Source organism: Staurois parvus, unplaced genomic scaffold (genome assembly GCF_062004578.1).
Source record: "Staurois parvus isolate SC_StPar_1 unplaced genomic scaffold, SC_StPar_1.0 ptg001113l, whole genome shotgun sequence".
Classification (NCBI taxonomy): Eukaryota; Metazoa; Chordata; class Amphibia; order Anura; family Ranidae; genus Staurois; species Staurois parvus.
In genome coordinates, this window is record NW_028318909.1 from 9589 (window position 1) to 22500 (window position 12912).

The following is a 12912-nucleotide window of genomic DNA, read 5'->3' on the forward strand; positions in this document are numbered from 1 at the left end:
GAGAGAGAGGAGGGGAGAGAGGGAGGAGAGAGAGAGGAGGGGAGAGAGGGAGGAGAGAGAGAGGAGGGGAGAGAGGGAGGAGAGAGAAGGGGGGGAGAGGGAGAGAGAAGGGGGGGAGAGGGAGAGAGAAGGGGGGGAGAGGGAGAGAGAAGGGGGGGAGAGGGAGAGAGAAGGGGGGGGAGAGGGAGAGAGAAGGGGGGAAGAGGGGGAGAGAAGGGGGGAAGAGGGAGAGAGAAGGGGGGGGGAGAGAGAAGGGGGGGAGAGGGAGAGAGAAGGGGGAGGGAGAGAGAAGGGGGGGAGAGAGAAGGGGGGGAGAGGGAGAGAGAAGGGGGGGAGAGGGAGAGAGAAGGGGGGGGGGAGAGGGAGATGAAGGGGGGGGGGGGAAGAGGGAGAGAGCGAGTGTGTGTGTCTCTCTTTTTCTCAGGTGCTTTGTACAAGGATATAAAAACGATTTAAAATTCACCAAACCCGAATGAGTTGTTGAAACATCAAAATGAGTGTAACACGTAATCATGTTTAATTGCACGGAAGCTTACAGGAAAGTCGCTGCTTGCTTTTTCAGTATGAAAATAGCAAAATGGGACAAACAGTGGCTCGTTGGGAAGGGGGAGCTCCGGGACACCAGGAGAGACCCTCCGAACAAGTACATAAATAAAGTAACACAATAGACCATTGTCTACATCCCATCTTAGGCCTTCACTGGTCCCTTCATCTGTGTCCGCTGGTACTCCTGCTGCAGTTTAGTGAGGGAGGCCCGCTGCTGTTCTGACTTCTGTTCCAAGTCCTTCAGTATGGTCTCATATCGTTTACTGAAAGAAAGAGTGAAAAATGAACGAGAGACCAGTATATGGGGTACAACACCACGGACCTTCTAAACTGCTATGTTTATCCCAGTTTCATCAGGAAGGTTGCTCTAAAATGCAGATGGACGGTAGAGGGAGAGGCTACGTATCTAAAAGTACGAAGTGGTATCTAAAAGTTTTCAGTTTTGTAACATACCAACAGATGGCAGCACCAGACTACACCCAGTCACTGGGAGCACCGAGCTTCATAAATCAGTGTGCCAAAAGACATTTTCCTGGGTACATCGACAACTGTGCAACTGGTGCTATTCTGACCACGTGCATTACCACGTCTTCCATTTCTTCATGCACAGCAAGCTAGAATGAAGAGAAAACCTGAAATTCTGCATGAAACTGGGCAAATCTGCCACAGAGACGTTTGACATTATTCAGCAAGTTTAAAACGAGTCGTTCAAGGTGTTTTGAGTGGCACCTGCGCTTCAAGAGCAGAAGAACATCACTGGAAGACAATGAGAGATCAGGAAGACCTTCAACCAGCTCAACCCCTGAAAATACCATCTTCCCAAAGATGAAGATCCAGCTCAAAGGTGGCCCATTTGACAACATTGTGGAGATTCAGCGATTTGCTCAGTTTTCACGCAGAATTTCACGTTTACTCTTTATCGCATGTGGTCAGAATAGCACCAGTTGCTCAGCTCTCAATGTACACAGGACAATGTCTTTTGGCACACTGACTTATGAAGGTCACTGCTCCCTGCGACTGTGCGTGCAGCCCTGTGTTGCCATCTATTGGCGTTTTAAAAAACTAGTCTTGAAACCTTTTGATAGCAACTCATATATCTGAATTTAATAAGGGACAGCTATTGTGTGAAGGCGACATTCAAAATCATAGTCCTTGCAGCCTTAAACCAGATGCCAAAAGTGTAAGCTGTAGATGTACCTGTTAAGACCACCATGTCCTGGTCCACCATGTCCTGGTCCATCATTAGCTGAACCGGAACACACTAAAGCTATAGATGTAATTGCAGCATCTGAAGCCGGCTCCCCTTACCCTGGCTTCTTTATGAAGAGATCCACTGAGCTTGAACAAGAATGTAGCCAGTGAAAACTCAAGACCTGCACACTTGTTCAGATCAGATCAGACCTGTGAATCAAGTGTGTCTACAGTATGTGTAAATATACACAGTGGTACCTCGGTTTACAAATTTAATTCGTTCGGTGGGACATTTCGTTTTGCATAAAATTTGTAAACCGAAACACGGTTTCCCTAGGAATGCACTGAAAACCAATTAATCCATTCTGAAGGTCAGAAAAAAGTTTTAAAAAAAAGTCTCATCTGTACAAAACTCTTTATAAAGTGCACTTTAAAGGCATAAATACTGTACAGGGACATGATTAATCAAGCAATAACATTTCAAACATTCAATTTTTAAAACATGTCAAACTTTTCAAAACAATTTCAACACTTTTTGGAAGAGGAGGAGGGCAACTGGGCAGCACTAACACAAGCAAGTTCTTCATGTTTAGGCTGTTTTAGTAGGAACCTTTCCTTTGTCTGCTGCCTCCGACGCCTTTTCAGCATCCCTTGGAAAGGGGACATGATGTCGGTGTCAAAACTATTCACAAGTCTTTGGGCTAGAGCCTTATCTGGGTGGTGCTTCTGTACAAAAGTCTTTAGGTTTATCCACATTTGGCATGCCTCCTTGAGTTCCGTGGAAGAGAGCTGTTCCTCACTCGTTTCCTCCTCCTCAAATGAGATCTGCTCCTCCATCGCCTCCTTCTGCAGTTCCACCAGGTCCTCGGTGGTTAGCTCATGGTAGTGTCCCTCCACCAGCTCGCAGACATCCTCCTCAGTCACCTCCAGCCCCATGGTCCTCCCCAAGGAAACAATCTCCTCCAACACTGTTGACTCTGGTGCAGGTGCAAAAGCATCGGAGTCAGGTGTCACAACACAGTCAGGCCACAGGTTGCGCCAAGCAGAATTTAGGATTCTCTGGCTGACCCCGGTCCAGGCAATGGTGATAATCTGCAGACAGCTCACAATGTCAAAACGGTCTCTCCAAAATTCATGGAGGGTGAGGCTTGATCGATCTGTCATCTCAAAGCATCGTCGGAAAAGCTCCCTTGTGTAGAGTTGTTTAAAATTGGAGATGACCTGCTGGTCCATTGGCTGGAGTAGTGGGGTGCTATTAGGCGGAAGGAACACGACCGTGATGAAGTTAAAGTCCTCCAGCAAGTCTTTCTCGAGGCCTGGAGGATGAGCTGGAGCATTGTCCATGAGCAGCACGGCCTTGAGTGGCAGGTTATTGTCCACAAGGTACTGCTTGACAGCAGGACCAAAAACCAGATTGACCCACTGCACAAACAAGAGGCGTGTGACCAAAGCCTTTGGGTTGGACCGCCACAAAACGCTCAAATGCTCCTTCTTCACCTTGTGTTTCTTGAAGGCCCGTGGATTCTCTGAGTGGTAGACGAGCAGGGGCTTGATCTTAAGGTCTCCACTGGCATTGGCGCAGAACAGGAGGGTGAGACGGTCCTTCATCGGCTTGGGGCCAGGCAATGGGGTCTCCTCTTCCAAGATGAAGGTACGCTTTGGCATCCTCTTCCAGAAGAGCCCAGTTTCATCGCAGTTGAAGACCTGCTGAGGAAGGTAGCCTTCTGAAACCATGACCTCCAGGAATTCAGTGGCAAATTCCTGAGCTGCATCAACATCGGAACTCGCCGCCTCTCCATGCCTGACCATACTGTGGATGCCAGATCTGGCCTTGAACCTTTCGAACCACCCCCTGCTCGCCTTGAAGCCTTCTGCGTCGGTTGACGTTCCTGGCTTTTGGTGGAGGAGATCAGCGTGCAAGGCCTTGGCTTTTTCAAAGATTATCGCCTTGGTCACGGTGTCCCCTGCACGCTGCTTCTCTTCAATCCAGAGCAGGAGCAACTTTTCGACCTCCTCCAGAACAGGTGGCCGTTGCTTGGAGACCCTGGTGACTCCCTTGGCTGCATCTCTCCCAGTTATCTTCTCTTTCATCTTTAGGATGGTAGCGATTGTGGATGCATTCCTTCCATACTCTTTGGCAAGGTCAGTCAATCGCATTCCTCCTTCGTGCTTCCTGATGATTTCTTTCTTGACCTCGAGCAGAATCATCTCCTTCTTTCTCTTCCCAGCTTCCGTTGCTTTCTTGGGTACCATGACACCACAGTCACTAAGTGAGCAGAAAATAAAAAAAATGCTTTACACCCGCACCCAGGTTCTCAATGCTCCAGTCCAAGAACCCCAAGTCTATCCACACAAGCTAATGAAAACCCCAAAAATCTGTCCACATGAGCTGGCATGTAAACCACCCCACAATGCAAAATACATAGTAACAGGCATGCAAAGCCACATGAGCTGGCATAGAAACTAACCCACAGTAAAAGGCATACAAACGACAAAGCTCAGCTCTCTACTTTTCCACGGACTCCAGCATGCACGGGGGTGGTACTATAAACCTCCCAGGCGCAATGCATCCTGGGTAAACTTGCTTCGTATTGCGGGAAAAAAATTTGTAAACCGAGGCATTATTTTCAATGGATTTTCATTCGTAAACTGAAAATTACATTAACCGAGACAAAATATTTTTTGAGCTGCTCAAGTGTGAAATGTTTAAAGTGGACCTTTATTCAGAAAATTAAAGTGGTTGTAAACCCTTTCATATACCCAATGAAGTGACTGGTCTCAGATGATACACAGAGATGAAACAAATCCTCCTACATAAGTGGTACCTGTTTATCTGCAGCCATCTGTCCCCTACATCCATACAAAGTGCAGAATTAACATAGGATCTCTCAGCTCTGAAAAGCAGGGGGTGGAGAGCTGAGCTTACACACTGTAGAAGAGCTCTGAGAGCTGATTGGAGGGAAGGGACACGCCTCCCTTCACACAGCTTACAGGAACAGAAATGAGGTTGTCAATCAGCTGGAGGCTCCTCCCCTGTCACCATTTTTTCTCTTGGTATCAGGAAACCTTGTCAGACGCGATTCATGCTGATATCAGAGGATGGAGGCAGCAGACAGAGATGACGCTTAGTACTCTTAATTGAGGCAAATACACAGTATAGAGGGATATGCTTTGTTCATATTTCATGTCGCAGGTTTACAACCACTGTAAGTCCTAATGGATTTTCAGGTATACCTATATAAAACATTAAAAATAAGTGCCTAGACCAGTGGTGGGCAACCTTTTTTTTCAACTGAGCCAAATCTCGCCAAAACCACGATTGAAATTTATTTTGAGAGCCACATTTTTAAAACTGAAAATACATAGGATGGTACACTGTTTTTAGTTTCAATAAGTTTTTATAGTAATTCATCCCCCATATAGTAATTCATCCCCCAAAAGTAATTCATCCCCCATATAGTAATTCATCCCCCATATAGTAATTCATCCCCCCTATAGTAATTCATCCCCCATAATAATTCATCCCCCATATAGTAATTCATCCCCCCTATAGTAATTCATCCCCCCTATAGTAATTCATCCCCCATATAGTAATTCACCCCCCATATAGTAATTCACCCCCCATATAGTAATTCATCCCCCCTATAGTAATTCATCCCCCCTATAGTAATTCATCCCCCCTATAGTAATTCATCCCCCATAGTAATTCATCCCCCCTATAGTAATTCATCCCCCCTATAGTAATTCATCCCCCATATAGTAATTCATCCCCCCTATAGTAATTCATCCCCCATATAGTAATTCATCCCCCATATAGTAATTCATCCCCCATAGTAATTCATCCCCCATATAGTAATTCATCCCCCCTATAGTAATTCATCCCCCATATAGTAATTCATCCCCCATATAGTAATTCATCCCCCATAGTAATTCATCCCCCATATAGTAATTCATCCCCCATATAGTAATTCATCCCCCATATAGTAATTCATCCCCCATAGTAATTCATCCCCCATAGTAATTCATCTCCCATATAGTAGTAGTAAGTAAGTAGCAAGTAGTAAGCCAAGTCCCCCCTGTGTCAATTCACTTACCTTTGCTCCGCGCGTTCCTCTCGCCGTGTTCCCGCGCCGTTCCGGTCTTCAGGGCGGACTGTGAGAGGAGCCTAGCTCCTCTCACGTTCGTCACGCTGCCCCGCCTACACACATCCTGACAGCCAATCACTGGCTATCAGGATGTGAGTGGCAGCGAGACTGGCCAATCATTGCATTTGAGCGCGCTGCCCTGGCTGTTTTTTTTTGGATCACGCTGCAGAGTCCCTGCCGCCCGAGAGGAGGGAGGGGAGCGGGCGCCCGGCACACAAGAGCCGCATTAAAGCGTGTAAAGAGCCACATGTGGCTCGCGAGCCGCGGCTTGCCAACCACTGGCCTAGACTGTTTAAAAACCAGTAATGCAAGGTGTCATCCTGCCCTGCACAGTGTCAGTTGTCCTGTATTCTTAGTACTGTGTTGATAATCAGTGAGCCACTAGAGGCCGATCTGCTGAAAGCCTAAATATTTACTGCTGCTGAGGGGGGAGGAAGCAACAGGAATAATACACTGTGCTGTGGGAACGCAGATGAGGGAGGAGGAAAAGACTAATGCAGGCCATAGATGGGTCGAAAATCGGCCGATTTTTCGGCCGATTTTCGGATCGTTAGTGGGCGATTTGGTCGGCCGATTTTCGGTATTTTGGCCGTTTTTTTTTTCGGTAAAGTTGGAAAAAAATCGGCCGATTTTTCCGATCGGCCGATTTTCGCGGCAATTAGTGGGCGAATCGGCCGATTTTTTACCGATAAAAAAATCTGCGCATGAGCAGTGACCTGCAAGAGGAAGACAAAAAGAAGAAAAAGAAGAGGAAGAGGATAAAGAAGAGGATGAAGAAGAAGAGGATGAGGATGAAGAAGAAGAGGATGAGGATGAAGAAGAAGAGGATGAGGATGAAGAAGAAGAGGATGAGAATGAAGAAGAGGATGAAGAAGAAGAAGAAGAAGAGGAGGATGAGGATGAAGAAGAAGAGGATGAGGATGAAGAAGAAGAAGAGGATGAGGATGAGGAAGAAGAAGAGGATGAGGATGAAGAAGAAGAGGATGAAGAAGAAGAGGATGAGGATGAAGAAGAAGAGGATGATGATGAAGAAGAAGAGGATGATGATGAAGAAGAAGAGGATGATGAAGAAGAAGAAGAAGAAGAGGATGAGGATAAAGAAGAAGAAGAGGGTGAAGAAGAAGAGGATGACGATGAAGAAGAGGATGAAGTAGAAGAGGATGATGATGAAGAAGAAGAAGAGGATGAGGATGAAGAAGAAGAAGAGGATGAAGAAGAAGAAGAAGAGGATGAAGAAGAAGAAGAAGAAGAAGAAGAGGATGAGGATGAAGAAGAGGATGAAGAAGAAGAAGAAGAGGATGAGGATGATGAAGAAGAAGAGGATGAAGAAGAAGAGGATGAGGATGAAGAAGAAGAAGAGGATGATGATGAAGAAGAAGAAGAAGAAGAAGAAGAAGAGGATGAGGATGAGGATGAAGAAGAGGATGAGGATGAAGAAGAAGAAGTAGGATGAAAATAAGAAGAATTCCAGGTCCAGCAAAAAGTGTCCCTGAAGAGAGCTCTGCTATTTCTGACATTTCTCTGACAGTTCTTTCACATTTCCAGCGGTTGAAACATTGTATCTTATTTGTTTCCGAATAAAAACATCTGTATCCTAAATGGAAACAAATACATACAATGTTTCAACCGCTGGAAATGTGAAGGAACTGTCAGAGAAATGTCAGAAATAGCAGAGCTCTCTTCAGGGACACTTTTTGCCGGCTGTAGAAGGGATGAAAATCGGCCGATTTTTTTTACCATTGATGGTAACGTCGGCCGCTTGAACGACCGAATTTTCGTTTTTTTAAAGAAAAATCTGCCGTTTTTCTCCCCATCTATGGCCTGCATAAGGCTGGACATACATTATACAAGTTTCTTGAGAATTTTGCTTCAGATTGACCAAAAACCATATAATATGAAGTCAAACATAAACAACACTTTCAATTGTATCCAATTAGGCAGGCCCTTGCACTACATAGATGAAGGTAAATCTAAAGGAAATTGGACAGAAAATTGTATAATATAATGTATGGCCTGCCTTACTCTGCTGCCAGGCACAAAAGAGTTAAACTTACAAGGCTAATGCCTTCATCTCATCTCCCTGATATTCTGTCCTCTCTCTCTTAGCATCTGCAGCTGGGATTCTGAGCACTATCAGCAACTGCAGCCTTCCTCTCTAGCTGAGCCAAGACATACAATTAAGGCTGGGAATGCAAACATTTTAATTACAGAAAGTGACATATAGTTTTTGAGATTAAGGAGAGTTCTCAATAAGGAATGACTGCTCTGGGCTTCAGCCAAATGATGGCCTTTAGCAAGAAGAAACAGGAGCAATACTGGCGGCACTTTACAGCACACACTCATTTTGGATCACAAATATTAACCCCCCTGGCGGTATTCCCGAGTGTAGCGCGGGGTAAAGTTTCAGTACCAAAAGCGGTAACCCCGAGCTACACTCGGGCTTACCATGCGGCGCTGCATAGGGAGTCCCTACAGCGCTTACCTTGTCCTTCGCTCCTGCGATGCGTCCCCGGCCATCTCCTCCGGCCGATGCCGGCATCCGGTCCCTGTGAGGTTGGGAGGTACGGGCGCCGGAACCGGCGGCAAATTTGAAAATTTAAAAAAAATTATTATTTCATAGCAAAACATTCCTGTATCAAAGCATTTCACATATATTTTGTCCCGAGTGCTTTGTCCTGTGCCCTGCCTGCATTTTGACTGTTCTTTCTGCCTGGAAACTTAGAAAAGTCCATGGAGTCCAAAAAGCGTCCCTTTAGGTCAAAAGCGGTTTTAGACCGGCTAGAGAACAGTGATAGTAAATCAGAACCACTTGCAGAATTGAGTGATAATGATTCGTGGGGGAAATTCATCATCAGACACTGAAAACGATTCTGCGACTTTGCTCAGCGATGTGCGAACTTGGCGCTATATTTCAAATTTCAGTGTTTTTGGTTTGATTATATTATTGAATTAAATTTATTATTATTATATTATTTTTTTTTATGAGTATTTATTAAGTAAGTAATTACTAAGAATTGCAGGCCTACAATACAGAACACCAAATTTCCATGCAAAAAAATGGTACCGCTTTTGGTACAAAATTCCTGACATAATCACACCGCCAGGGAGGTTAATGTGGAATGTATGTTCCTTGCTAAAGAACATCATTTTTGCTATCTACTTGTTATGGGTAAAGTTCTACTTTAACCTCCCTAGTGGTCTGATTATGTCAGTATTTCTGTGCTCAAAGCGGTACATTTTTTTGCATGGAAATATGTCGTTTTTTTATTGTAGGCCTGTAATTTTTAGGAATAACTCACTGAAATCTGTCCGAACAAGAGTCTAGTAAACATCCCGGGTAGGATAAAACTTGAAACACGAAATCATAAATTATAATTTAATAATCATAAAAAATAATATAATAATAATATATTTAATTCAATAATATAATCAAACCACGAATTTCCCCCACGAATCATTATCACTCAATTCTGCAAGTGGTTCTGATTTACTATCGCTGTTCTCTAGCCGGTCTAAAACCGCTTTTGACCTAAAGGGACGCTTTTTGGACGCCATGGACGTTTCTCAGTTTCCAGGCAGAGAGAACAGTAAAAATGCAGGCAGGGCGCCGGACAAAGCACTCGGGACAAAATGTATGTGAAATGGTTTGATACAGGAATGTTATACTATGTGATTTTATTGATTTTAGTGAATGTCACTTTTTGTCATTTTCAAATTTCCCGCCGTTCCATCCCCCGTATGTCCTGACGCTCACAGGAGACGGAACCCAGATGACAGTTGCCGGCATCCGCCGGATTACATTGCCGGGGACACTGCAGGAGGGACATCGCGGGAGAGCAGGACAAGGTAAGTGATCGAGGGATCCCGGAGCAACGCTGCATGGTATTCCCGAGTGTAGCTCGGGGTTACCACTTGCAGTACCGAAACTTTACCCCGAGCTACACTCGGGAATACCACCAGGGGGGTTAATGAATTACAGAGCAGGAAGTTAAGTCCTCATTCCAACTAAGTTCCTAAAGTGAAATTCCAGGGAAACAGCTAAACACACATTTACTGTTTTGCCTGCCAAAGAATTTGTGGCGCTCTTCAGCCAGTCTTGCGATTCACACAAAAACCTTTGCCGCACTACACAACTAAGAAGGTCACTTGTATTCGCTGGTTGAGCTTTTCTTCCTCCCTCTTACCCAGAGAGAGGTGATGATGATGAATCACTGTACAGATAGGAGGCTGCAGCACTGAACCAAGAAACAGGGATGTCATTGGCCTGGCCGTGCAGTGTGGCAGGGCTGTGGAAGCCACAAAGTTGATTGTTTGAACAGAACTGTAAGGCACCATGCACACTAGTGGTTTTTTTTAAGCTAAAAAAATGCTGAATAAACACTGGTAATAGTATTTTCGTAGTGTTTAGGAGCATTAGTGTTTTATTAGTGTTTTTACAATACATGTTGAGGACAAAAGAAAGGTTTTAGTAGTGTCTGGCAGTTTTTTCTGCTGGAACAACACTCCAAAAAAACTCTAGAAAAACATTTTTTTTTGCTCCTAGAAGCTGAAGCTAAAAAAAAATGCTAATAGCCCAACGTAGTGTGCATGGACACATAGGGTGACACTGTTCAGCTTCTAGGAGCAGAAAGAAAACCAACAGCTTTTAGGGGCTTAGAAAAACTGCTAGTGTGCATGGAGCCTAAATGTGGACAAGTAAAACATTACACATATACAGCATGGCATTCCATCTATAAAGTTCAACTCTAAACTGGCCAAGGGACAAACAGAAGGAGCAAGAAAATCCCAAGCTGCCTGTGTAGGGTAAGGTTTAGTGCCCGTCCGCATATGAGGATTGGATGTGATTTGAACCGCATCCAATACACGACATGTGAAATAACATTGCTTCCTATGGTGCCCGTTCGTATGAGGATTGGATGAGGTTTGAACCGCATCCAATCCACATGACTTGAGAAATAACATTGCTTCCTATGGTGCCTGTTCACATACGTCCGGTGCAGATTCAGTGCGGTTTTGAGCGCTGGTTCACACTTCTATGGTGCGGCACATCGCATGTGATTCGCGCAGGAACCGCACCGCATTTCTGTGCAAATCACATGCGATTTGTGTGTGGTGCAATTTGAGCCATACATTATGTATGGCTCAGATCGCACCGCATCCACACCAAAATAGTGCAGGACACTTTTTTTGGTCCACACCAGAAACAGATCACACGAGTATTCACACCCATGTAATCAGATTCTGCACAGCACACCACGTTTTGCGAACTGATTTCAGGGTGTCATTAACAAACACACCCGCAGTGGTTCGCATGAACGGGGTCCGATCATGGTGCGGTGCAGATATCACACAGAAACAGGTGCGAATTCCGCATTGCATCAGTGTGAATCCGGTCTAAAAAAAAAAAAAGAGTCATGTCCAATTTTAGGTTCAGGTGCGGAGTACAGGCTATTGATTTCTATGTGAACCGTTCCTAAAGCGCATAGGTGTGAACAGGATATGATCCTGAGCTGATCCTGTCCTGAACCTGATGTGTACAACCAAGGCCGCTGTTAGGGCTCATTCACACTTGGCTGTTTTACCAACGCTTGCCAAACGCCCCTATAGCGGTTGGCAAGCGTTGGTCCGGCATTTGCGGAGCGTTTTTTAACGCTCGGAAAACGCTCCGCAAACGCCGCATGCGCGGTTTAGCGGAAGGTTGCTAGGCGTTTGCCGAGCGTTAATAACGCCCACAAACGCCTATAATGCAGTTTGAGTGGTGTTACCACTCCGCAAACGCTCCGCAACCGCGTCGCAACCGCACACGCCGGCCGGGCGTTTGCGGAGCGGCACCATAGACGAGAATAGGAGGCTGCAAAGCCTCCTGACTCGACCAGAGGCGTCTGTTTTGCCGCGATGCAACTCGACGCAAACGCTGCCGTTAGACCAGCACCATGTGCTGTAATGTGCAGAATTGGCAGAGGCGTTTGGGAAGCGGTAAAAACGCTTCCCAAACGCCTCTCTGCCGCCTGCACACAACGCTAGTGTGAACGTAGCCTTAGATATCATGGGGCCCCGTACAGCCTACCTGACAGGGGCCCCCCCACCAGAGAAAATATCCAAATCATATTTATGGTAAAAATACACAAAAAACATTATTAATGGACACAATCCCAACCATATTCCTGTGAAATCTAAATGATAAAACTGTACTGAGTTCATAAATAAAGCTGTGTGTGTAATTGAGGTCTTGGGGCTCATGGGTGCTGTGGCCTGTAGAGTGGGAATCAGTGGTTTGTTTTTTGTGGCTATCGCCGTTTTCAGGCAACCTATGTTACACTATGGAATTGCTGCAGGTCATAATTTGACAAGCATATGGGTGCAGGTGTACAGCCCTGAACACAGACAGTGAGCATTCAGGGCCACTTCCCCACACCTTCACACCTGTCAGATTAAAACCTGTGTTCATACAGCTGCTGTGTCCCCATAGTGTAACAGGTGGCTCCAGCCACATGAACAACCCCCTCATTCATGCTGTACAGGCCAAGCCTGTGGGAATGGGGCATTTTTGACAATTTTCTTTCCTACAAAAATACTGCAAGCATATTATTTTAAAAGTGTGTTGCACCTAACTGCACAGTAGTGTGGTGCCATGTGTTTTGGTAGCTGTGAATGTGTCTGTGTTTACTAGACGTGTGGAGGTGCAATTAAGTATTTATGGTACCTGCGCACATCTGCAAAGGGCATTGGGTTTCTTTGCTGTGTTATTTGCATGCATTTCTGAACGACAAATGGTTTAAAGAAGTCTTAAAGCCTGGTCTAGATGTGTTCCAGATGCGTTTTTGCATGCATGTTTTTTATGCATTTTTAGCTTGTTCCAGTGCGTTTTTTATGCATTCCAGTTAATTTTTTCCCCCTCTCCTTTTCTTCAGTTATTTAGGGATGTGTGTGTTTCAGTGTGTTTTTGATGTGTTTTACCGCATTCCAGTGCATAAAAAAATGCAGCCTGTTCTACTTTTTTTTTCTGCACCTGCACCGCACTGGAACTGCA

At 45.2% G+C, this 12912-nt stretch overlaps 1 protein-coding gene across 2 annotated transcripts in view; it reads right to left on the reverse strand.

Annotated features, from left to right (window-relative positions):
• Positions 1–494: 494 nt before the first annotated feature.
• The window catches only part of PFDN6 (prefoldin subunit 6), a 28267-nt gene continuing 15849 nt past the window's right edge, over positions 495–12912 (reverse strand). For both annotated transcript variants that reach the window (XM_089658947.1, XM_089658948.1), the window contains exon 5: positions 495–809. In XM_089658947.1, coding sequence (XP_089515073.1) covers positions 689–809 — 121 coding nt within the window. In that variant the 3' untranslated portion in view covers positions 495–688. The remainder of the gene's footprint in view (positions 810–12912) is intronic.